Here is a 26,168-nt window from a genome sequence, read left to right as displayed (position 1 = left end):
GTCTGGTGCAATTCAAGCATTTGAATAGCCAGTGCAGACTAACGGGAGATTCTGAAGGCTGCCTATGTAACCTGTTAGCGAGTGGTTCCTTCTCCTTGCCTGACCTGCAGAGAATGTGAATCTGTCATAGTCGCAGCTAGGGAGCCTTGGGTCTTTGACCCAAGATGTAGCATCTCCTGCTTGTAGCTCTGGAGGTCCCCAGTGTGATGGCCAAGTAGCAGCCATCACATAAGTGGGGACACCTGGGATGCTCCAAGGAGTTTGATTGGCCTCCTTGTTCCTGGAAGGGTAAGTGGTAAGAAGCGCAACGTGACAGGGCCGCAAAGTTATCCAGCGATCTTAGGACAGGTGGTGGTGGGTATTTTTGAAATGGTACCAGACCTCGGAACACTGAGTAACAAGCACTGATGTCTGTGATGAGCATGCTCTACAAACTGCTCTGGGGGCCGGTGCCTGGGAGGATTAGCTGTTCTTGATAGTCTTAAGCAAGATGTGGTGATTGCAGCTCACAAACAGCTTCACTCGGGACATCCAGATAGGGAAGTCGGGGAACGTTCCTCTAAACATAACACAGGCTGCATTTCCTATCGGCAGGGCCAAAGCTGGCAAGTGTGCTTTATGTTGAAAGAATCAAGCCTTTTAAAGATAAAGCTGTGGCCCGGGGAGGAGGAGAACCATACAACATGTGGGACCTGTCTATCTATGTAGCCTGCTCTGTAAGATCTAGGATCTTGATTCTTCCTGTGCAAACCCTGGTGCGTTGAAATGACCCAAAGCTAGAAGAGAGAACATTTCGTTTCCCCCCAACCACGTGTGATGTATAAAACTGCACCCTGGAGCATGGCACCTCATTAAACCAGCAGCACTGCTGTCTCTGTACAATTGGCAGTGATAATTCAGGCTTCTAGAGAATTATGAAGTTAACAGGAGCAACAGATCATTCTGGCTACTTTGCTGACAGCTCTTGGCGCCGGAGCAAGGACTGAACGAGCCATTGTGCTTCTCTGAAAGGGCAGGGCTCAGCCCCGTTGGCACGAGGTCATGAATGTGTAATGGGAGAAGAAGTTTGCAATGCTGCTGCCCATGCCGTACCTTTTTCTATGGCTAAATTTCAAGCTCCCTGCCTGTCTGGCCAGCACCTTTTGTGTAGGCGTTAAGGGTACGCCTACACAAGAGCTAGGGCGTAATTCCCAGCTCATGTTAGACATACTCTTGCTAGCTCTCTTCAAGCTAGCATGCTAAAAATAGCAGCATAGCTTGGGCAGCAGCAAGTGTTGGCACAGGGTAGCTGTGCGGCATACAAGTCTGCCTGAACCCTGTGGGTATGTGCTTGACCTGGCTAGCTTGTGCCGCTGCTTGCCGCTGCCTTGGCTTCAGCGCTATTTTTAGCAAGCTAGTGTGAGTATGTCTAATGTGAGCGGGGACTCACAAAGTCTACATCTACACATCGGGGCAAGTGCTTAAAAGCATTTGTTTAAAATGGAACATTTCTCTAGTCCGTTCAGGATAAACACATTCAGTAACTTGCTGGGAACATTCAGAACCTGGCAGAAAATAGTTTAGAAGGTGACGGTGATGTTTCTGCTCTTTTCCTGCCTTACAAATAGAGCTGTACTCCATGACTCAGTGTTGTGTAACACGTACTCGTTCAGTGTCTGCAGCGTTCATGGACGACAGTGGGAGCTCTGCCCAAGGAAAGAGGGCAGGATACAGAAGAGACTAGAGCTGGGTGAATTTTTTTTTTTTTTTTTGCACAAAACTTTTTTTGATGACACCAAAATATTTCGTGAATTCCTGTAGATTTCACCAAATTGTTTTGATTTGGAAAAAAACTTAAACAAAAAAAATCAAAACATTTCATGTTGACGTTTTTGAAACAAAAATATTTTGTTTTTTTTGTTTGAAACAACATTTTGTTTCAGAATTTCCTTCAATTTATTTTAAAAAAAATCAAAAACATTAAAAAAATGCTAAAAATTGAAACAAAACTTTTTGGTTTGAGGTGTCACAATTATTTTATTCCCTCGGCCGCTCAATTACCAGTGAACCAAAAAATCCCTTATTCGCCCTCTAGTAGAGACTGGTGATGTGCATTGAAGAGGTGAATTTTGCCTGTGGTTTGCAACTATCAATTGCTTCAGTACAAGAGGACTGATTGTGAGCTCACTTTACACTACTTTTGCACTGATGTAACCCCATTGGTATCAATAGAGTTGATACTGATTCTCACCAGTGTTTCATCAGAATCAGGCCCGGTGGATGCAGACTATGTCAAAGACAGAAGCTTCAGGATTTATTGGCTGATCTCAAACCGTGGCTGTGTGACTGGCTGCTTCTAGAAAGCAGCCAGCTTCCTGCTTAGCAGCCTTGCTGGAGTCCCCATTAGTGATGGTGCATTATGCACTCAGGTACTGTCCTTGAAGGAGTTAATACGCTAATCCCTTCCCCCCACTTTTGCTTTGTTCCTTCCAGGAATCAGCTGCTGCACTGGCAGGCCATGGGGAATCCCCAGTGCAGAGGAACCTGGAGGAGAGTTCGCCAGCTGGACACTTGCTCCTGTCCTTCCGTTCACAGCTTCTTGTTCATCTAACCCTTCTGAACTGGCCCAGCGCCTCCAAGCCTGAGCCACATGATCGTGGCTTTGGCACAAAGATTGAAGTAACAACCCCACCCCACCCCACCCCACCCCACCTGCTGATCAGTCAGTAAGCCCCTCTTGGACTGCTTAAAGGAGGTTGCCACCTGCCAAGGCTGCGGCTGAAAACCCCTTCATATCCACCCATGCTCCTGGCTGTCTGAAGAAGACAAGCTGACAAAGCAACTTCAGTCTTTTTCCCCACACTTCCTTCCATGAATGTCCCCTGTGCCTGAGAGCAGCCACCCTGACTTGGGCCATCAGTCAGTCCCCTTCTCTACTTCCAAGTTCCTCCTTCCCTGAGACTTGCCAGCGAGAAGCCACCAAATAAGAGAATTCAAAAAAGAATTACAATACATGTGTTGTTTAAAAACCTAGCTAAGTAGCCAACAAGAGACATGCAAAATGAGTCCACGCAAACTGCCTCCTCTCTGTACAGATAACCCCCCTGCCTGGAGGGCAGTCCATCGCCACCCCCCCCCCATGCTTTTGCTATTTTATGTTGGGTTCCTGGTAGGTACAGCACTGGCCCCTATTGAAATTTGGGGCAAAGCTCTCATTTACTTCAATGAGAGGCGTTTTGAGCCCTTAGGAACTGATCCTGAAGGGTGCTGAGTGCCTCCTGGGTGTTTCTGGGCACCCTCGGCTCCCATTGGGCTGGATCCTGCTTCCATTGAGGTATATATTTATGAGAGGGTTGCTTGCGATAGCAGGGGACTGGACTCGATGACTCAGGCCATCCCTTCCAGTTCTGTTCATTTGTGCAAAATTTCCATTTCAGGATCAGGCCTGTTGAACCCAATGGGAGTTGAGGGTGCCATGGAGGATGGAGTCCTTTGATTTCAGGCTTCAAGGATCATGGACCATGTTATCTCCACTATCTGTGAAGTCCCTAGAACACCTTTGGGGTGTATAGAAAACGTAGACATTTCGTGTGCAGCTGGGAGATAACTGTTCCTTTTTGTTTGCACATGGAACTGTTTGAAGTATTTTCTTTATAATGGTTGGGTTTTGTTGTAGCACTTTCTTGTAGTAAATAAAGAGATGCTGGAGACATTCTAATGGTGTTTGTTGATCTGTTTCTATAGAGCCATCATTGAGCAGTTGGCCATTGAGAGCTCAGTCCAGCTAATCTTACTGTCCACTTCTCTACCACAGGATATAGGACAAGGATGGATCTCTCAGATATCCAATCCCTAGTCCATTTAGAACTTCCAAAAAATCCCAAGCACCTTGCATGAATGGCCCCGAGAAGCGGACATGACATTTTTACATACAGTTTGTTTTTAAATTTAATTAATCAAAAAACTAAATATAATAAAATAAAAAGCCCATCTTTCTAGCTTTGCCTTGATAGGATCCCTCATTTGGACAGTCAGAGTGGCACTTACATGCGCTAATGTTCATTTGATGGACCTAAATAACACAGTATACAGTAGAGTTGTATAGGATAAAGGGAAATTCTGTATTTTGCCTGCAGATGGAATGCTCTAGTCTAGTGCAGTGGCTCTCAACCTTTCCAGACTACTGTACCCCTTTCAGGAGTCTGATTTGTCCTGCGTACCCCAAGTTTTACCTCGCTTAAAAACGACTTCTTACAAAATCAGACAAAAATACAAGTGTCACAGCACACTGTTACTGACAAATTGCTGACTTTCTCCTTTTTTACCAGATAATTATAAAATAAATCAATTGGAATATAAATATTATATTTATATTTCAGTTGATAGTATGTAAACAAGCCATTGTCTGTATGAAATTTTAGTTTGTATTGACTTTGCTAGTGCTTTTTATGTAGCCTGTTGTAAAAGTAAGCAAATATCTAGATGAGTTGATGTACCCCATGGAAGACCTCTGTGTACTTCCAGGGGTACATGTATCACTGCGCTAGTGGTCTACTTCCAGTCTCACAGTAAATGATAATCGAGAAAACTATCCACTGCTTTGGGGCTGTTGAGTTCAGGGGTAGTTATACTCAGTCCTGTGATCTCTGTGGCTATGTCTTCGCTGCTAAAAGAGGTATGTATTTACATCAAGAGAGCTGACTCCAGTTAGCTATATCACTATAAAATCCTAGTGGAGACAAGGCACAGGTACGTCTTTCCTCAGTCGAGCTAGTTGAGGCCAACCCTAAACCTCCTTCCCATCGAGGTAAAAACCACAGTGCCTTTTCTCCACTAGGGTTTCATCGTGAAAGCTATCTCCATGAAAATACACACCTATTTCTTGCAGTGAAAACAGGATCTTTACCTTTGGGTCTATTTGAAGCCTCTAGCAGCCCTTCTCTTCCTCTTTTGTTTATGATCTGCCTCCCAAGTCCTGTTTAGAGTCACTCAAACTGGCATGAGGTATTGTTCGGACTTCCCCGCAGTAGTGGGTTTCCCCTTGCCTGCCTTAGGAATTTGCTCTGTTTAACTTCTTTGTGCAGCTGGTGACACAGGAAACTCAGACAGTACAGCAGGCCTCTGCTTTTTAATTGTACATTACAGACTCTCTTAGTGGACTAACGACTCTCAGTGAAATGACCTCATCTCAGTGTAGCAAGGTGGAAAAAAAAATGGCTTATGCGTTGCTGTCTCTGACATCATCCGTGAGTAACTGGTCTTTATGGCCTCCTCAAAGATCCTTTCTGTTTTGTGGACAAAGACGTACTCCTTTTGAGGAATGGCGTATGAATAAATAACCAGAGTGCAGCATTTGTGCTTTTGCAGCGAGGAATTTCTCTGGATATAGAAGTATGTCTCTCTCTTTGGAGATATGTGATAATAGTAACTCTAATTGGAAGGTTTTAAAGAGGCCTAATTCTGCACCATATGGATCCAAAGGGAGTTTTGCTATTAGCTTCAGTGGCAGCAGGCTCAAGTGCATGTCAGAAGCATTTTTCACTTGCAAATTAGTGTGTCCAGTCCTTTGAGAGACTAAACCTCCACCTCTGCCGGCTGCTGGGAGCCCTCAACTCGCATTGGCTTCAGTGGGTGCAGTAGTGGACTCAGCATTCATTCAATATAAAACTTGTGGCCTAATTAACTTTCTCTACAAAAATTCTATTCAGTCCGAACTTCTAATCTTCCAAAGCACCCCTCCCCTACAAATTCACCCCCCAGCCAACCAAGTGTAAGTAGTCTGTTGCACACAGTTTAGATTATGGTTAGAAAAACGTTAATGAAATGATGTCACTCTATAGTGGCTCCATTTACCAAATGCCCATACGTTAACTGTACTATGTCTGTGTATTAGAATACACATTAAAGAGGTTGTTATAAAACACTCTGTTAAGCATTTATTACTAGAAATCTCGTGTGGGCCAGTGGGCTTTGTTGTGAGACTTTTTCAGGATCTGGTGGTTGCCACATGCCACAGTGACAAGTGACAAGCAAACCTTGATGGACAGAGGCATATAATACCTCCTTGTGTCAGCTATGTGAGAGTAACCATGAGCACAGCTGTCTTGTGGTACCGTGTATTCTGGCAGAGGTGAGGTTGCAAAGAGGTGCTGAGAAATTAAGAACCTGATCCTGCAAGTCCTTCCTCTACGGGACTCCCCCTGGCCTCAATGTGATTCCCTGCATGGAGGGAGGGTTTGCAGGATCAGCCAGTTAAGCAAGTGGGAGGAGCGTGGTGATGGGCTATGGGCCCTTTCAGTTCTATGTTGCTGGTTCAAGTGAAACTCTGGAAGTTGTCACCAGCTGAAAGCCGTTCAGTGGCCTATGTGAAATGAAGTGGGTAGGTGAAGTGTTAGGTGTCTACAGTATGAAACACTACCTGAATGGGCCCAAAGGGGCAGCTTTCTAGGCAGTCCGTGAAGACAGCAATGACTCACGATCCATTGAAGTCTGAATAAATCCTTACCTTCGAGATGGTACCTTCAGCTCATGACTGAGGCACTTTGGTGAGATGATGACTTCAGATCTACAGGGCTGTCAATCTAGCACCACAACACTAACACACACACACAAGGGTTAACCAAGAAGGGACTGTTTCCCATCCTCTGCCCCTGGCTTTCCTCCGTTTTTGAATCTCAAGCAAAGCTACATCGAGGCTATATTCCATAGTGATGGTACCACCGCAAATGCATCAACATGTCCCAGAAGAGGGCAGCACCAGGCACTAGTTTAAATGCTGCCCCTGAGACACTCACTCAAATAAACCCATCGGTGGGGGGAAAGCACAAATATTGAGAGCGAGAGAGAGAGAGAGACAGACATCCCATTAGCAAGAGAGGTTAATGGAGGTGATGGGCCAATTTCCCCAGCAATGACAAATGAATCCCTGGTCCTGCCTGCTGTCCCTGGGGTCTTTATCACCATCCATCATCATAATTTCTGTAACATCTTAGAGCCTGGATCTAAGGGAAGACAAAGCTACTGGAAAGCCCAGGCTAAATATTGCTGAAAAATGGCTTCAGATGGTAAAAACAGACAGACAGCTTCGTATTGAGCAAAAGGCTGTTTACTAGAGATGACAGTTGTTCCCCTGACAACACTGTGAGCCTTTCACCATTGGGTATCAACAGGAAAACAGCTCCTGCAGTGAATGGATGAAACCAAGAACCTTAGCCCAATAGCTCAAATTGTTCTTGAGCAACAAGACAATCAGGAACTGTTTCTTGTGTACGTGTGCAGGGTTCGTGTTGGAGCATTGTTGGAGCAACGAATGAAGGGAAAAACCACAAGAATTCAGATAATTTATCAAAGTTAAAAATAAAAGCCTCAGTGACACCTTAAGATGTTTGATTAAAAACCACGTTCTTTTGCCTGTTCCCCAGCTTTTTCCCCTCTGAATTTTCTATGTGCTTGGGCTGAGGGGAATGGGTAGGGGGACATCCTCAGTGGAAGGCTGAGGATGCTTTTCCTAATTGAAAATTTCAGCTTTTCATCAAAAACTTTCCAGCTTTTGGCAACTGGAAACCAAAAATTTAAGGCCAAAAACTGAAAGCTTGTGGCTAAACTGATTTCCCTTCCCTCCGCGCCCCCCTGTCCTTTTGGCCAGAAAAGATTAGCTTTAGTGAAAAGCTAAAAATGTATAAGGGAAGCAGACACTTTGCATGAATACTTTCATGTAATTGAAACTCCCTCACAGTGACAAGCCAGGCAAAACCACAGGCCATTTACCAGAGTGGCGTAGAGGCCAGCAGGTTATTTCTATGACAGGGGGGTCTGCAGATAGCAGGTGAGAAAGAGAGGCCCTGGGAATTTGTCATGTGCATTGTGTTCTGTTCTTGTAGCATAGTCTGTGATTTAGCCAGTCTTCTCCAGTATTGAAACACAAAGCAGAGCAGGATCACACCTTACCATGGGGCCTTCATCAGTGTTGCCAACTCTTGTGTGAGTCTCACAATACTTTGTTTTTCTTAATGCCCCAGTGTCTGGATTCATGTGAATGTGAGAAGACCAGCTTTCTTTTTAAGGAAAAAGGTAGGCTTCTAGCCCTGATGGTTGTGGAGAAAAGTTTGAAAATGTGACCCAACTGCAGGCGAAAGGCTCAGAAGCTGGAAGGTAAATAAAAAGAACTCCAAATGTATTTTTTTAAAGTAATTCAAGATTTTTTTTTTTTGAGGGGTGGGACAGACGGTTGGTAAAGGATAATACTGCTTCATGTGTGGAAAGGTTTCATAATCACTCTGCTAATGCTAGCTTTGAGAATTTGACCCTTTTTTTGTCCTTTAAAACTTTTTGGAAACTTTGTTTTGGATTAAATTTTCCCTCCTAGATTGGGCTTTGTGTTTTGGTAATGAGCCTTGTGGCAGCTGCTCAGGCGATTAATCTCCTGGGTTACTGAAACCTTTAGTTAATGTTATAAAGCACTTTCAAAATGTTAAGCATTACACAAAGTTCTAACTGTTACTGTTAAGGCCTTAGACTCACGTTGTACAATTAGTTGCTGTGGAGATGACTGTCATGTTGCAAACAGAGGATTATAATTTATGAGGATAAGTGTCGGGAGTAGAGGAGATTCCTAACCAACAAAGATTATTTTGTTCTGTAAATATACATCTCTTACAATTAACAACCTCCACCCCCCACCCCCACAAAAAAAACCTGACAAAGGAGAAACTAACTCTTTCACTCCCCATTTCCAGACTGAGAGAAATAGACTGATTTCTAAACTGAGTTCAGTGTTTTCTATTAGTCACTGGCTTTTTAAATCTAGGGGAGACCAGGATATTCAGGGATTCGAAGTAGTTAGTCTATGCTGTCAAGGATAACTTTTGTCCTGTGACATAACCACACAACTCTCAGTGGGACCAGCACGTGCATACCAAGGGCAGGATTTGCTTAGCTGCTTGTTAAAAGTGTTCTCCATGCTATAAGAATAGAGGGAAGGCAGGAAGTTGAAAATGTGGTACCATCAATCCACATGCATGTAGTGAATGATCATAACATTATCCAGTTTTTTTTCTTAAATCTAGCCGTGGTATTTGATCTGATGACTTCATGCAGCAGTGAGTTCCAGAGGTCACTCATGCATTGGATAAAGAAGTATGGTGTTTTCCATTACAGGTTGTAAATTTACCACCTCTTTAATTCCACTAAGTGCCCACTTCTGAGTCATCAGGGTAGAAAGTGTTTCCACAATGAGGTCTTGCCTCTCAGGTCAGTGATACTATCTTTCAGTGAATTTGATTTTGCTGTTACTTTCTATGCTTCGTGCGTGTTTACTTGAGTTTTTTTGTGTCTTTTCATACCAATGACTATGTGTGATTGAATTAGGGTGTGGGAGAATGTCTGCGCTAATGGGCTCTAGCTTTCTCTGCTTTTAAACAAATCCTCAGCCCATTTTTCATTTATTCCTTGACTCTGCACTTTAGACCCTGACCCCTGAGGTGGAGCTAATGCTGTCTGCAAAATGCAGGAACAGTACATGGTGCCAAGTGCTCGGCACAGTTGTATTCCCCATAAGTGCTGTTGTTCTGCCACACTGTTTTCTTGTGAAAATCTGTTGAGGGAACTAGACCTACTTTACTGGCACCTCTATGATCTGGACAGAATTTATTGTGTCTTACTAGAGCTGCAAACTCAATCATATGAGGAACCAGAGCTCATGTTTCAGAACATAAGACTCAGTAGGGCTCTTATTTTTCCTCCCTGGAAGTACAGTGTTGAACAACTAGCCATGCACATTCTGGATTTTTTTTTTTAAACCTTTCTCTGAAGCACAATCTATTATCCACTTCTGAGGGCAGGATATTGGACTGGAGGGTCTGATCTGGTTGGACAATTCCCATGCTTCTGTAAATAATCTGCCATTCCACTAGAACAAAGCTAGTTCCAAGAGTTCAGTGTATTTTGGATTTTCAAGGATGCTCCTATTTTTCATGTTTGTTTCAACTCAAATCCAATGTGAATCCACCAGGCTTGTACAATACAGAAAGGAACCTGGGTGAAATGCACTAACTGGAATAAGAACAGGAATACTTGTGGCACCTTAGAGACTAACCAATTTATTTGAGCATAAGAAAGCTTATGCTCAAATAAATTGGTTAGTCTCTAATGTGCCACAAGTACTCCTGTTCTTTTTGCGAATACAGACTAACATGGCTGCTACTCTGAAACTAATTGGAATGTGATTTGAGGTAGGAATTTAATGCAGAGAGGACAGGTAAATGTGTCGTTTCACCGATGACACTAAAGGCACAGTTGACAACAATAAAATACCTAACCCCTACTCAGCTGCCTAAGTGAGTACAGAAGACTATGTCCATGAGAGAAGAGCTATGATACCCCATCGAAACGTAACGCCGGGAGCACTAAAGGGAAATAACTCCTTGCAATGTGCTTGCTACCTCTGGCAGCACTAGAGTTGCATTCTGCTGAGTTTCTTTGCCACATGTATCCGGCTAAGGATGGGTTCCAAATTGTGAAAGTGCATGGCTTTTGTGTGCTAAACTCCTGAGCACTCTGTGTACTAATCTCATCTCCCAATTCTAGGAACAAAGTCAAAAGCTGTTCATTTTCCTAAGGCAGAAGAGCTGAAATATTTCCAAGAAAAGTGCCACCATTTATCACACTGGGCAAACTGGAAAGTCCCAACTGTACAGCGTGCTGCAGGTCTGACAGTGAACCAGACAAAGTGCGTGCATGTGCACAGACACATGTGGAGACGCACACAGTGAATGAAGAGGAGGGTGAAAATGGTGCTAATCTTTTTTCTGCCTTTAATTGTTAAATCAAATGTCAGGGAGCTGTACTGGAAACTATTCACAAAGGGAACTGGGGGGTGGGGGGAGCATCAGGACTTTAGTCAGACAGGGAGGGTACCCCTAGGAATTAAGTTGTCACCAAGTTGCAGTCTTTGCACTTGGCTCCCTTCAGGATGCTGGTGTCAGGAATGTCCTTGCACAACAAGGGGCCGTCAGCAAAGGGCTCTGAAATGCACGTTAAAACACAAACGTTTCAGGTACATGACATAGTTTATTCCTGGTGGGCTATGATTCTTTCCTTCAGAAACTTCTGACTGCTGGGAAAAATGGACAAAATGAGCCTTTCTGGACTAAAAGGGGCAGTGACTGGCAGGTAACAGAGGAATCCGAAGGAAAGGCTTCCTGGTGTTACACCATTCTTTGAGACAGAAAATGAGCATGCAGAAAAACCAAACCTAATGGAAGAAAATTCACAAAACTTTAATGTTTTCTAACTTTTTGTTGTTGGTGGTGCTAGCGTAGATCTGTTTGGTAAATCCCATAATGAACTGCAGATTCTTTTGTGGTAGCAGATTAAAGTTGCACAATTCCACTCCTAGAGGTCAGGAAGAGACACACCTATGGTCACAACGCCTACCAGCAGAGCTGGAGGATACCCTTCTCCTGAGACCTGGGCAGGAGGTGTGGGGAGGTGCTAGCTAGGGACTGTGGGTGGGGAGTTGCAGGGTAGGGGCTCTCCTGAGCTGCTGAGGTCCAGAGACTGTGAAAGGGGAGGGGGGACTGGGGAAGCAGGGTTAAGCCCCTTCTCTCCCCTAGCCACAGAGGACAGGAGAGGGATAGCCCAGCCAGCTAAACTGGCCATGCTGGGGAGAATGAGGCAAGGGCCTGTCTGGGAGGATGCCTGTGGTTTGGGGGTGGTGGGTGCCTGCGGGAGGTGGACAGGCGGGAACATCCCAGTTCATTCTCACCCTCCTCCCCCATGCACACATCTGTCAGGAGTGGGTACCAAGTGCCCACTCCCTGTTACCTGCCAAACCCAGTGAGATGGGAGGCGCCGCCTCTTCCATCAAATCTGGTTCTCCTGCAGTGCATGTGCGCAGGGACCACTCCAAGCCAGGCAGCCATGCAGTTTGCCTGATCCGAACAGACTACACCAAAGTGGTTCACACCAGGGTCTACATGGGCAGGTAGAGAATTACACATTAGAGTGCTCTCCCCTTCATGTACCTGTAGACCGCTCTGCAGTGCCACCCAGACAGCTGGCTAGTTTGCCTATAACTAGAGTGGCCTCTGCTTATGGTAGCATGCCCAGCCTTCGCTCTGCCCCTTTGTGTACACATCGTTGCACTTTTCATTACACTATCCCATTATTCATTGCATAATTATTTCTTGAAAGACGGTATCATAGCAGACAATTAGATAGCACTATGTAGCATTCACTAAAACCTATTTATTCTTGTATTCTCCGTCTATATTCATTCTCATAACAGCTCAATAGATCTTTAGTGGCTTAGACATTTTATATGCACTCTTCTCTTTCTAAGGGATGTATTTCAATAATTAAGGCCCCTTATCCTACAGACACTTGTACACATGCTAACTTTACTCATACAAGTAATCCTGTTGGCATCAATGGAACAACTCTCATTAGTAAAGATATTTGTAGTGTTGTAGCTGTGTTGGTCCCAGAATATTAGAGAGATAAGGTGGGTGAAGTAATTTATTTTACTGGACCAATTTCTATGGGTGAAAAAGGAGCTTTTGAGCTACACAAATTCAGACTACTGCTCAGCACTGGTGCTGAAGTTAAGCATGTATGTCAGTGTTTGCAGGATAGGGGTTTTACTCAGCAACCATGTGCAATTTATTTTATTTTCCAGTCAGCAGCGTAACGTTTTTTAGATGCAGTTCAGGGAATGAGGCAGGTAACCACCAAGTTCATTAGTCTCTACACACATGCACAGCATGGCTCCCTCAGATGCAGCAGTTAACTACCTAAGAATGGTTAGGGGTGATGAGGCAAATTCACTCATGTTGTAACACCTCTCTGTAACACCAGAGAGGTACCACAAGCTGGAGAGGCTTGCATGTCCTGCTTCACACTGGATTCTCTAGAGACCAGCAGACAAAGAAAGGACTTTTGGATAAATAGCCTGAGTTTAAACTGACTCAGGGCCTGCTTTCTTTCTAGCAAATGGACAGGACCTTCTGTCAGAGGGAGGCCTCATTCCTTCCTGGGAAGGGTTGGAAGGACTTGACCTAATCATGGAGGGTTCTTGTTCTGAACAAAGGGTATTCTGAACTTGTAGCCACAGAAAAACCCCTGTTCAGGTTTCAAAGACTGACTCCTACCAGATCCCCTGCTGTAACTAGGTGGGGTTGGGTGAAGGAAAAGTCTCTGGTAAGATTCTCAGCATGTGTGTAGGTTCTTCTATTATTTTAATGTTTTTTCTGTAATGCTTTCACTTTAAGAATAAATGTGCTTGCTTGAAAAGGGCTGTGTGATAACTTAACTGTGGACAATTACAGCTGTTCATAGCCTCTGAGGAGAAGGCAAAGCAGGCCTGCTTAGGCCATCTGGCTTGTTGGAGATATACCAGTATAGACAGGGAACTGTGCAGCCTGGAAAAAAACCTGGTCAGGAGGGAGAGAGAGGTGACTCTCTATCCAAGAGACGTGACAGCTGAGGAGACTGAAGCCAAGAATGGGTGCCCTCAAGGGATCACGATGGGGAAATCCAGGTGCAGTTGTCCTAAACAAACTGTGACGGTCTGTATATGCCAGTAATTTTTCATTATTTATATTACACTTAATCTGTAGTGTGCTGTGCATAGTTTACTGTGTATTTTTCATACTTACTGTTTTAAATATGCCTACACGAGAGTATTAGATGATTCTACAGTTAAAAACAAAACGTCTTTCTGTACTATTTGAGAAATAGTGTGAGGTCATCTAATTAAAAATTGTCTGGTAGAGCTGGTTGCAAATTTTTGATAAAAATCAGAAAATAAAATTAATTTCCATCCCCCACCTGCTCTATCTCACATGCAGACAGTGGCAGGGCTAAGACGTGTATGAGCTTAACTAGGTCATTTTCTGAATTTTAAATGTGTATTGATGACACCATACCATTCTTTTAACTTCATTTTTTAAACAAATTAAATTTCCGTGTTTGTTTTTAATAAAGACAAAAGATATAAAAAGAAATTCAATAATCTGGAAATACTGAGCTAGACACTCCCACGCTGCCATGTCCCATGCACTCTGTGTCTGACATACATCTCTTGTGCTCTGAAGGAGCTATGCAGCTTTTTATCTGACAAGATGCTAAATGACCAATTTGCTGCTGCTTCCACTTCGATTATCCAGGGCTTTTTCCATTTATCATAGGCTCTAGAGAGGGAAAAGACCTATTAGATCATCCTGCCCAATGAAGCCGTGTTTGCCGAAGCTCATTTTATTGTGCTTTGTCCAGTTTGGTATTAAATGTTTCAAGTGAGAGGGCTTCCTGGGAAGTCTCTTCCGCTGCCTGCTGTATTTCATTGTCAGGAAATTTCTCCTGTAATTCAGCCTATATTTTCCCCGTCTGAATGTCTTCCTTGTCCTCCTAGTTTATAGCCTCCTCTACCACATGAAATTATTCCTCTCTAACACTGGTGTTTGCAAACTCCAGCCCTTAATCAAACCATACATGATTCTCTCCTTTAATCTCTCCTCACAAAGCAATCCTCCAGTGGCCTGGCTCTTCTCTGAACTCCCTCCAGCTTGTTCAGATCTTTGCAGGCACTTATCCAGGTGTGGTCACCCCAGAGCCATGTAGAGAGGAACTGTTACCTGTCTTTCTAAATGACATGCTCTAATTCCTGGGTTATCAAATTGGTGTGGGACCACCCACCCTTTTCTTATGGCTAGTTGGGATGGTGGGGGAGCAGGGAGGATCCTAAAACTTCTTTATTGTAACATGGGATCACTGTAGAAAAGATTGAGAGCCATCATGCTAGTTCAATCCCGTTATTCGATGGGATGTGGTAATCGCTGGGTTAAGTTTTATGGCCTGCGTTGTGCAGGAGATCAGACTAGACGTTCACACTGGCATTTCCTGGCCTTAAAATATACTGGTGAAAAACTCGCAGCCTCTGTGAAGGGAAGGCAAAAGTACCAGCTTTGTACCCTCCTGATTCTGGGCTGCTCTAAAGCCTGAAATGGCCCAGCAGCCCGTCCCCTCCTGCTCATGGATGGCAGCTCATCCAGAATTTCCATATCACAAGAAGTTCATCCCTTTCTACTTCCCACATGCTCGCTCTTGCCTACGGCACACCCCCATGCTGAGGCTTGTGAGGCGGATGTGTAGGACAGCTGTGGCTAACAGGAATTCTCCACTGTTACAGGGTGGGAGTCTCCTTCTAGTACAGTCAAAGGCCAGACAAACACAAACAATGCTCTAGGCTGAAACTGTTTTATTATGTGGATTATAGTTCTACTGGCATAATGTGTCACAGAAAACTATACCTCAAACCTTGGAAGTAGGGAAGTTCCTCTGATCACAGGGCAAGTGTAAATATTCCCTTAGCACACCAGCTGCGTGGCTTGGTTTTGTGTCATACAACAAACAGACGGATGGCAGATGGGAGCTTTGGGTTTGAGAATTCATTCAGTTCCATTAGGCTGCTTTTCGACACTCGGAATTGCAATATTAATGGTGGTTAATACAGGTTTCCTGGAAACAAAGATGACAACTTGAAAACAAATACGTGACCTAAATGGATATGTTGGTGGGTGTGAAGAATAATGGAATGAGGACAATAATTGCGAGGAGGATGGAGACAAATATTACTACAAGTATAAAGACAACCGCGCACCCTATGTGTCTTAGGTGGAATCGCAGCCTCGTCCAGTGCCGTCTTTTGGGAGAGAAGGCTAGGATGGGATTTGAAGCAAGTGATTTGATCAAATATTAAATGTTGGGTTAGGACAGCAAAGACCTAGATGTGGCACTTGCTTAGTGTAGGGGAAGGGGCTGATGGTAGGAACAGTAAGATTATTGATAAGAACTGGTGAGAGGCAGAAGCTGGTGAGCAAGCCCTCTTTAAACACAAAACACTTCCATGCCGATGGCCCTTAGGGAAACTTTCTCTGCAGCGAATGCAGAAATAACACAGCTCTCTCCTGGTCTCCCCTTCCCCCCACTCAGAAACTGTCCTTCCATTCACTGAATTCAGTGGGATGGTAAATTGAAATAGGAATATTCAGCAGCACAAGCAGGTAATCACAGCCTGGAAAGCATGCTCTACCTGGACATGGGAAGAATCAGGGACGAGCTGTTACAACGAGGGAGCAGGAATGGTGGACATACACTGAATAGCCAGCCAGATGATCTTAAACACCTAGCTAGTGATGGGTCTGCTAGGAGGCTCCATCCCTGTGGGACTGATCTTGTTGATGAGGAGGAATAGAGGAAGGAAACTGATGACACATTTGTTTATCGACATAACTGTGTTTTAAATCAATAAGTCCAAATGCACTTACATTCAAGATTGCACGTCTCCCCCTAAATGCCTTACTACATAGGGATGTAACAGTTGTACCTACATTTATTTTATTAGGAATGGTTCTTAAACAGTTATCATTCAGCACCCAGCACTACACAGCCATTTGCTTTATATTAATGGTTGCCCATTTAATTGCAAATGGCGTAATGAATGTATTCAAGTCATTTATTGTGAAATGCGGAAGCCCTAGAATTAAGTAAATGCATTTTCCAGAGTTATGATTGTACTGTGCTCTGTACACTCTGTAGACTATTTGTGAGCTATGTATTCAAACCTGTACTCTATTGATAAGAAGCATATTGGTAGAGTATAAATATGGAGCACCCCGATAGATCATGAATATGAAAAATAAAGTTCCTGATAGTTTTCTTCAATCTGGAAAGTAATCTCAGTACACACAAGAAAAATGGCAGATTTGGGCCCTAGAGTTGTAGATAATTAGGTTACACTTTAACACACATGCATACCTTTCAGTTAAAGAAAAAAACCCACCTCACACAAACCTAACAACTTCAGCAGCTCTGGAGGGCAAAACAAGGTTAGGGTTCACATGAAAGATCTGGATATTGTTCAGCAGCAAGTCTGACTTCTGTTTACTTGTCTATCTACTCAGTTAATCTATTCAACATTTTATAGCAGGCCCATGACTGTAGTGTCTTGCAGGTTCCCAGGGTGAGCTTGTGGTGGAGGCAGTGATAAACTGGAAGAGTCTCAGCTGGAGTAGTTGAGACACTTCTTACAGAAGTACCTTTCACAGCAGAACTGTGCTTTAAAGTAATTTTCCATTTTCTGCCAGAAGAGTCCACTGTAGATTCATTTAAAAAGCACTTAAATGAGTTAGGCGCTTAAGTCCAATTTTTGAAAGTGACTCAGACTGGTATTTTCAAAGATGCTAAAGGAATTAGGTGCCAATTCTCATTGGAATTCAATCAAAGCTGAGCATCTAACTTCCTTGGGTGCCTTTGAAAATCCCAGCTTTGGGATTTAGGAGCCTTAGGATATGTCTACACTGCAATAATACCCGTGGCTAACCCATGTCACCTGACTTGGGTTCATGGGGCTCAGGCTTCAGGGCTATAAAATTGCAGCATAGATGCCCAGGCTTGGACTGAAGCCCAAGCTCTGGGACCCTGTGACTGTGACAGCCTGAGCCCAAACATCTAGTCTGCAATTTTATAGCCCTACAGCCCGAGCCCTGCAAGCCTGAGTCAGTTGACATGTTACTGCAGTGTAGACTTACCCTCAGTCACACAGATATTTTTTTCAATGAGACTTAGGTACCAAAGGGCCAGATTTTTAGAGGTATTTAGGAGCCTAAAGGTACCTAGTGGAATTTTCAAAAACACCTAGGCTCATAACTTCATTGATTTCAGTGGACGCCTAGGCACTTTCAAAAATCCAACTAGAGACCTATTTGCATATTTATGTGCCTAAATACCTTTAAATATCGGGCCCTAAGTGCTGAAGTCACTGTTGAAAATGAGATTGACACCTAAATCACTTGGGCACACTTTAAAATCTTATCCCAAATATCTATTAAGAATATAAGAAGACAAGAACGGCCGTAATGGGTCAGAACAAAGATCCATCTAGCCCAGTATCCTGTTTTCCAACAGTGGCCAATGCCAGGTGCCCCAGAGGGGATGAACAGAACAGGTAATCATCAAGTGATCCATCCAGTGGTGAGCTGGAGCTGGTTCGCACCAGTTCACTAGAACCGGTTGTTAAATTTAGAAGCCCTTTTAGAACCGGTTGTTCCGCGAGGGACAACCGGTTCTAAAAGGGCTTCTAAATTTAACCGGCCCAAAGTGGTGCCTTAGGTGCCGACTCCATGGGTGCTCCAGCCGTGGAGCACCCAAGGGGAAAATTTGGTGGGTGCAGAGCACCCACTGGCAGCTCCCTGCCCCACCCCCAGCCCCAGCTCACCTCTGCTCCGCCTCCTCCCCTGAACGCGCCGCCCCGCTCTGCTTCTCTGCCCCCCACAGGCTTCCCGCGAATCAGCTGGGGCAGGCTGAGAAGCAGGTGGCGGCTTCGCACTCAGGCCCAGGGAAGCAGAGGTGAGCTGGGGGGGGGGGGGCCACAAGAAGGGCCACCTGCGCCGCAGCAGGTAACCTGGGAAGGGGGCATGCAGGGGAACCGCTCCCCGCCCCAGCTCACCTCCGCCACCCTCGGCCTGAGTGGGAAGCCACCGCCTGCTTCTCAGCCCTCCCAGGCTTCCCGCCGAACAGCTGATTCATGGGAAGCAGGGGGGTGGGGTGCATTCAGGAGCGGAAGCAGAGTGGAGGTGAGCTGGGTCCGGGCGTGGGGCTGGGAGCTGCCAGTGGGTGCTCTGCACCCACCAAATTTTCCCTGTGGGTGCTCCAGACCCAGAGCACCCATGGAGTCGGTGCCTACGGTGCCACTTTTGATGTGATCAGTGGGGGAAGCGGCCGCTCCCCCTCAGCTACGCTTTCCAACCCCTAGGATCCAGAGGGACCTGCTGGATGCTTCCTGCGAGCTGCCCCAGGTAAGCACCGCAGGGACTCCCCACCTCGCCCCCCAGCAGGTCCCTTTGGCTCTTAGGGGTGGGGTGGGCACCCACTACGGTGGCCCACGAGACCCTCCTGCCCGGTTCTAGGGGCAGTCAGGGGACAGGAGAGGGAGGTGGATGGGGCAGAGGTCTGGGGGCGGGATCAAGGAACGTGGGGGGTTGGATGGGGCAGGAGTCCCAGAGGATGGAGGTGGGCAACGACCACCTCGTGGGGTGAGGAGGGAACCAGTTGTTAAGATTTTGGCAGTGCATCACTGGATCCATCCCCTGTTGCTCATTCCCACTAACGACTAGGATTTTTTTCCCCTGATAAATGATGAGTCAGCAACAATAGACCTGATGACCCTTGGATGGGGCAGTAACAAACTTGGTAAGGGATTACTAGGGGAGGAGAAAATGGTCTATGAAAATTTGTCTGACTCGTATCTTTTCTAATCGCTGTGGGGCTTTCTGATCTACTCTGTGGGGACCTAGTCACCTAAATAAAGTTAGCGTATAAGCGTTTGCAGGTCTAGGCCCTGATTTAGAACAGTGTTTCTCCATACTAAAGTACTATGATTTATTGCACTGTGTAAGTGCACACAGCACTTCACAAAACGTCCCTACCCCAAAAAACTAACAATGTAACTTGAGGAAATAACAATATACGGACAACTGTTCCAGCACCAGTCAGTGGGGAGACTTTGGTGATGAAGTGAATTAAAATTATTAATATTTTATTTATATTGGGATAGAGCCTACAGGCCTCCGACAGAAGAATTTATGGGAGAAGTTTATTTTGAGGAGGGATTTGGAGGAGAGGATAAGTGCACTGGATCTGATTCACTGAAGCAATGGAGAGACCCTGACGCTGGACTTTCAATGGAGATTAAAGGAATTAAGTGCTCAAATCCCATTGAAATTCAATGGGGGTTGGGTACCTAACTCCCTTAGGCTCCTTTAAAAATCCCAGACCCTCTTGACTAGAATTGTTTTAGGATTTGACTCAGTGCATGGGAAGTGTGAAGCTGATCGGTGCATAGTGGACGCTGTCAAAGAAAAGGTGGAGTCAAGAGTGAGAGAGAAGCACCAACACACACAGTCAATATCACATAGTCAAATATTTGTTAAAGGTGAGGTAGAAGGCTTTCCAAAATCTAATATGTTTAATATCCCGAACTACTATCCAGCATGTCATCTTTCAAGTCACAGATAAATTCATTTAAAAACAAATAGTTGGAGATTTGGAGATCAGGACTAGTCCTCTATTCACTTGGCCTTTACATCCATTCTTCTGCATGACCTTTGTAATAGAACCAGGTTGAGATGGTCAAGGTTAATATGAGAATTAATTTTAGACAAGATCCCAGGCATGTAGATAGCCATTTACAAGGAAACTATGGTAATAAAGACTCGTCTGATATGCTCCTTGCCTTGATCTTCACATCTATTAATTATTCTGGAACAGTTCTAACTGATAACTCATTGGCAGTTTCTGCTGCTGTTCTGAAATGATAGAATGAGACGGTTGGCAGGATGGGCCCAGACATGCACAGTTAATTGGGTTTTCTCAGAAGGAAATTACACAGTATAATAATGTGCCCAGGGTACCATAGGAAGTGTAATTTCTCATTGCCTTGGTAAATAGGGTTGGGAGGATACCAGTTTAGGATTGCAAATTGCCTTGGAATTTATTCCAAAATTGCAGATGTTTTTTTAAAAAAATAACCCCACAGAGGCTGATTCACACCCTCCTCCTTGCACCCCCTCCCAGCCAAAACCATTGTTTTCTCCCTGGCTTTGATGGAATCACAGTTTGTTTTTTCTAATTAACTCAACTGCTTTATCTGTCTGGTCATGCACTTAGAATGTAGCCTTCTTGCTGGGTGGTTCTTCATAGGTTTGACAGAGTTGGATCAGTGGATCATGTTGACTATCTTCATCCTTCCCTCTTTCCATGTGCATGCACTGGGACTAATCCATTGCTCTTATAACTCAATTGAAATCAGTGAATTACAACAGGGATAATGTTTTGTCTCACTCTTGTTTCCAGCAGAGCTGCTCAAAATTTTATAAATTTAAATTTTTGATGAAAAAATGTCATAGATATTTTAAATAAGAAAAAAGGAATTTTTTTCCACAATTTCCTGCCCTGTTTATTGACCAGCTCCAATGGGATAGTCATTATGATAGCCTGTAAGTGCTACCACAATAATACTAATACTGCCTGTCTGTCTGTCTGCCATCTCTCTTGCTTACATCTTGGACAACCATAACGTCAAAGAAGAGTTGGATTCCCATGTGGTGCATTTTGGTTCTTATAGTGATAAATCAACTTATCCTGCTTGCCCTTTCCTCAGAAGTGATATACTCTTCCTCTCTTCACTCAGCATCCTTTGCCAGGCTTTCCCACTATCTACAACTCCAGTCTTCTTCACTAAAATCTCCAGGTGGCAACCACTGTGACAGTTCTTGGGGTACCCAGGATACTAAATCAGCCCCCTGCCTCCAGGTGTTAAGGAGCTACCACCATCAGCCTGTTAGCTACTCAAGCACTCTCCTATGGGTGATGCCAGCCCTGACTTAGCCTTGCAGGTTAACAGTAGGTGCACCCCAGTCCCTGAGTCCCAAGGAAATGTTCCTCTGTCATATCCAGCCCCTGACACTAGCTACCCACAGAAATCCAGCTCCTCTGCCCCAAAAAGGAACAGGGTACTCCAATTTAACCTTAAATCACCACTCTGTATAATGCACAGCACTTATAATAAAACAAAAAAGGTTTGTTTAAGAAAGAATAGAGATTCCATTAGAAACAAGACAGACTGATGGATACAATACAAAATCCTAAAATGCAAACTAGTGCTTATGCTTATTAATAGTTACCTTTCCTATCTAATAAAGTACACCACTCCTGCCCCCCTTCAGTCTTTTGCAGAGCTAGCTGGTTGGCTTCACTGGAGCCAGTCTTTCATAAAACACTCTGCTCAACAAGATATATCCTCGGTGAATGGATACAGAGTGCCTCTCCCCACTCTGGGTTATAATAAAACAGTATGTTCATAGACAGGAACTTCCCACTGTCTGTTATAATGTTCCTTTTTAACCCTCCAAGTGGTTTCAATCATTTGCAGTTGTCTCTGATGGTTTTCTATGACTGCTCTGTGATGGGGCAATGGTAGTCAATAGAACCTGGCATTACGTCACCAGCTGAGCAGGGAGGGATGTCAACTCCTGCATGAATAGGCCATCACTGAGTAGTTTACTCCCAACTTTACTGCCATGAAGGCATAAGCTTCAATATAGTTACTTTATGTCTTAAATATTATTCATACACACATCATGCCATGATTATGAACATCGATAAGTTGCAAGCTTTCAGTAAGTTTTATTACTGAATTATAGTAATGTTAAGAAAGTGCCTTTGTAACTGATCCCACTTGGGTCCTCAGAAGGGTTTGAACCTGGGACTAGAACAGGTCAAAAAATGCTGGGCGAGCAGCCGCAGCTTTAAGTGGCCATTTGTCAACTGGTAGCTGCTGTCTGCAGCCCTCTCTCTCTCTCTTCCAGCTAGAGAGTGTCTGTTATGTTAATTCTTTGTTATAGCTGAGGAGGTGGCATGTGCTCACAGGCAGCCTGCCCCACGAATGCCCTGTGACCCCTTCATGCAAGCATCTGCATGCCCTCCCTTGGGCAATACCCTCAGGCAGGAGGCCTCCTACCAGACACACAGACAGCTCTTGGTATCCTCCACCAGAGCCCCTGACATGGGGCATTCTCAGGCATAATGGGAGTGGGCAGGGATCTTTCTGGGAGCGAGAAGAGGTGTGACTGTGACAGGTGTCGGTCGGTCCTCCGAGCCCCTAGGGGCGATGGAGAGCTGTGGTCTCCGTGGCAGGCCTCAGCCACACCTTCCGGGCGTTGAGGAATTAGCGGGGAAGGTGTGCCGGCACGAGTCAGTAGCGCGCCCCTCAGGCAGGGGAGCACCGGGGTAGGGGAACGCAGGCCCACCCAACTCCACTGCGTTCCAGCCCAGGGCCCTGACAGTGGCGGGAGGCGAAAGTCCCGCCGCTGGGTCAGCGGGGCCGTCCGTGCGCACTGACCAAACACACCCACCCCACGGTGTAGTTCGGCCCCTGGGCTACTTCCTATCCGGTATCTCAGGCGGGTCGCTCCGGTCCCTCCATCTCCTCTGGGTATTCCGCTGCGGGCAGCTCCGGTCCCTCCATCTCCTCCGGGTATTCCGCTGCGGGCAGCTCTGGTCCCTCCATCTCCTCCGGGTATTCCGCTGCGGGCAGCTCCGGTCCCTCCATCTCCTCCGGGTATTCCGCTGCGGGCAGCTCCGGTCCCTCCATCTCCTCCGGGTATTCCGCTGCGGGCAGCTCCGGTCCCTCCATCTCCTCCGGGTATTCCGCTGCGGGCCACTCCCGCTCCCCCTCGGTATCAGACTCATGCTGGCCCAGGCTGCAGTCAGGCCCCTCCAGGTCCTCTGGGTATTCAGTGGCTGGCAGCCCTGGTTGCCACAGGCTTTCCTCCCAGTCAGGCTCCTCCTTGCCCAGGGCTTCGCCTGGGTCAGCAGCAGGATCGCAAGGGAGCAGTCAGCCACCTGTATCTGTCTCCCTCCCTGGTGCTCTCCTCACTGGGCAGAGGACCCTGCCCTTTGTACTTCCTGTCCCACCCTTCCCCTTCCGGGGATTGGCGGAAGCTTTGCCGGGCCCCGCCCAATCAGGCTGAAAGGGTGGCTCTTTACCCTCTGGTTCGGAGGGGAGCCACCCTGGCTCCCTACGCTATGGCAGTCTGGCCCCCAGCTATTCCATGACTGTTGCAAGGTCCACAGGGGCCTTGTAGTGCAAGACAAAGATTGCCCAACAAAGACCAGGGGCTGGTTTGGCCCTTGGCAGGACTGTGCTGAGGGAACCCCAGTTGTCTCAGCATCAGCCTCTGCCAGCACAGAGATGAACTCAGCACAGAGATCTAACCCTCCAGCCATCTTGGATTATCCAGTATCTTGGATCTTCCAGTAGCTCTCCAGCTTAGCAGCTCTCCACTCCATTACACATCAGACCTGAAACCCTTTTGAATGTCTTCCCCTTTCAGTTTCTGTATCTCTTTGTAACTGTGCTGTGCCTTTTAACTCTGTAAGGGCTTTGTCTACATGTTGCACAAACACCTCCGTACAAACCAAATCTATTTTATATTGTGTTGTATATTCTACCTGAGATCATTCTGTAAACCTGTTGTTGTCAATGGCTGTTCTGCACAAAGACTGTGCACAGAATTACCATGTGTGCCTAGTTCTGGCATAGAAAATGGCTTCATTTTATTCATATTGACTGGCTGACACATTAGAGCTTAAATACATTAAAAAAAAAAAACTTGGCTCAGAGCAGCACTGGCCTGAGCAAACTTGACTTCAGAGCAACTCCTACTGCTTTTTGGTTGTGTTTCAGTACATAAATTTATTTGCTGCTGCGGTTTTGCTGGAGGCTTATCAGAACAAAGATTGCGTATTGCGCTGTCAGGTGGTGCTGACCATTTGTTCCAAGTGCTTTCTGCAATGGATATTTTATTTAGAAGATCTATGGCTCTGTGGAAGGAATTAGGAATAGGTTAGAGGAACTCCATTACTTTTTTTATTATTTAAGTTAACTGAGATGGCTGATTCTTCCCAAGCAGACGTTGTCTTCATGCCTTCCAGAGCTATGAACCATACAGCCCACACTTGCTTGTGCTCTGAGAGGTCAACTGAGCCACTTGAGAATATCCTACAGGGAACAATTCTGCATGGAATGAGGAGATAGACTAAATGACCTAATAGATCTTTGCTATTTCTCTATGTTTAATTGAATCAGGGTTGGGGAAAGTTACTGTATTGACAGCCCTAAACCTCAGTCGTCTATTTATCCAGATAATAGGAACAGCATTTACTTCTATTTATGCAGACAATAGCTCCTCTCCTGCTGAAATATCCCAAGCATGACCTGCAGGGTGACAGGAGAATTCAGCTTCCACTGACCATTCAATCATTGGATTCTTTTCTGAGGCTGCAATTGAGGGTGCCAGATAGTACCAGGTTTTGTGATATGCACATCTAAGCAGTCTGCCCTCTTAGTATGTCCCTGTTCATTGGGCACTAGAGCGATCCCACCAAACTCATGTCATTTAACCTCCTGAACTCTTAGATGTTAACAGTTTTAATCACCCCCGATCTGGGATGGCGCTGAGCTGTCGTCTCAGCGCTGGAAGGATGTTTGTCCCTAATCTCCATAATACACACACTTCGTTGTTGTGGCAAAGAGGGATCCGATGAAGTGGGTATTCACCCACAAAAGCTTATGCTCCAATCCGTCTGTTAGTCTATAAGGTGCCACCGGACTCTTTGCCGTTTTTACAGATCCAGACTAGCACGGCGACCCCTCTGATACTTGACACTTTGTTGTTTTGTGAAGCAGTTAGGGCTGCTACACACACAACATACCTGACACCAACAGTGAAGCAAGGAAAGGTACTGTTAAGCCACATAACAGTGCATACCTTCTACTTGCCTTACTGATACCACAGCCCGCACCCTTAATGGGGCCAGTCTTCAACTGCCTCTGAACCAAACTGTCCCTTCCAAACACATGGCACTGCCCTTCACTGTGCTGTGTCCTCCCTGTTGATGTGAGTTATATGTTGCTGGATGGAGGGGCATGCGACACCCACATCCCTGTGCACCGGTGGGAGGGAAGAAGTACCATTATCCCCATTTACCAGGCAGGTTCATGAGGCACAGGCGGATTAAGGGATGTGCTCAAGATCACACAGGAAGCGAACAGCTTGGCCAGCAATTGAACCCAGCTCTCCTGAGTCCCAGGCTGGTGCCTCATCCACAAGGCCATCCTTCTAATCCAGTCGGGGATAGCTGCAATGCAATGAAACAAAGCTTTAGATAGGAGCTAATATTGATTGAAATAATAAAGCAAACACAGGACGCTATTACAACGCCATTTGCCATTTAGTGGAACATCTTGTTAACCCCCTGACCTCACGCGGATTGTAAATTGCCAACACTTAGATATGCTGAGAGGCATTTCTCCACTGCCCTCCGTGCTGCAAGCTGACGCTGTCTTGTTGGCAGCCAGAGAGGAGTGTGAATGCCAGGTCTTCCTCCCATCTGCTAGTCACACACTTGAGCTGGCAAGCAAGTGTCCGCGGCTGTGATCAGGTGTGAGGCTGCCGTGAAAACTAAGGAGATGAAAACAGGGTTCTGGTCAAATAAGAACGAGGCTGAATCTTAATCTTTGCTTTGAAGCAACCTACACTGGCACAAGCAGACACCTCCCTGCCTTCTCCATG

General features: G+C 45.5%; 1 protein-coding gene across 1 annotated transcript in view; it reads left to right on the top strand.

Annotated features, from left to right (window-relative positions):
- Positions 1–3,682, top strand: part of LOC144273409 (somatomedin-B and thrombospondin type-1 domain-containing protein-like) — a 31,568-nt gene extending 27,886 nt beyond the window's left edge. Inside the window, exon 5 of the mRNA XM_077831979.1 lies at positions 2,473–3,682. Within this exon, the coding sequence (XP_077688105.1) occupies positions 2,473–2,590 (118 nt within the window). The 3' untranslated portion in view covers positions 2,591–3,682. The remainder of the gene's footprint in view (positions 1–2,472) is intronic.
- The last annotated feature ends 22,486 nt before the right edge of the window (positions 3,683–26,168 follow it).

The sequence above is a fragment of the Eretmochelys imbricata genome, chromosome 13, assembly GCF_965152235.1.
Source record: "Eretmochelys imbricata isolate rEreImb1 chromosome 13, rEreImb1.hap1, whole genome shotgun sequence".
Taxonomy (NCBI): Eukaryota; Metazoa; Chordata; order Testudines; family Cheloniidae; genus Eretmochelys; species Eretmochelys imbricata.
This window is presented reverse-complemented; position numbering and strand designations above follow the sequence as displayed.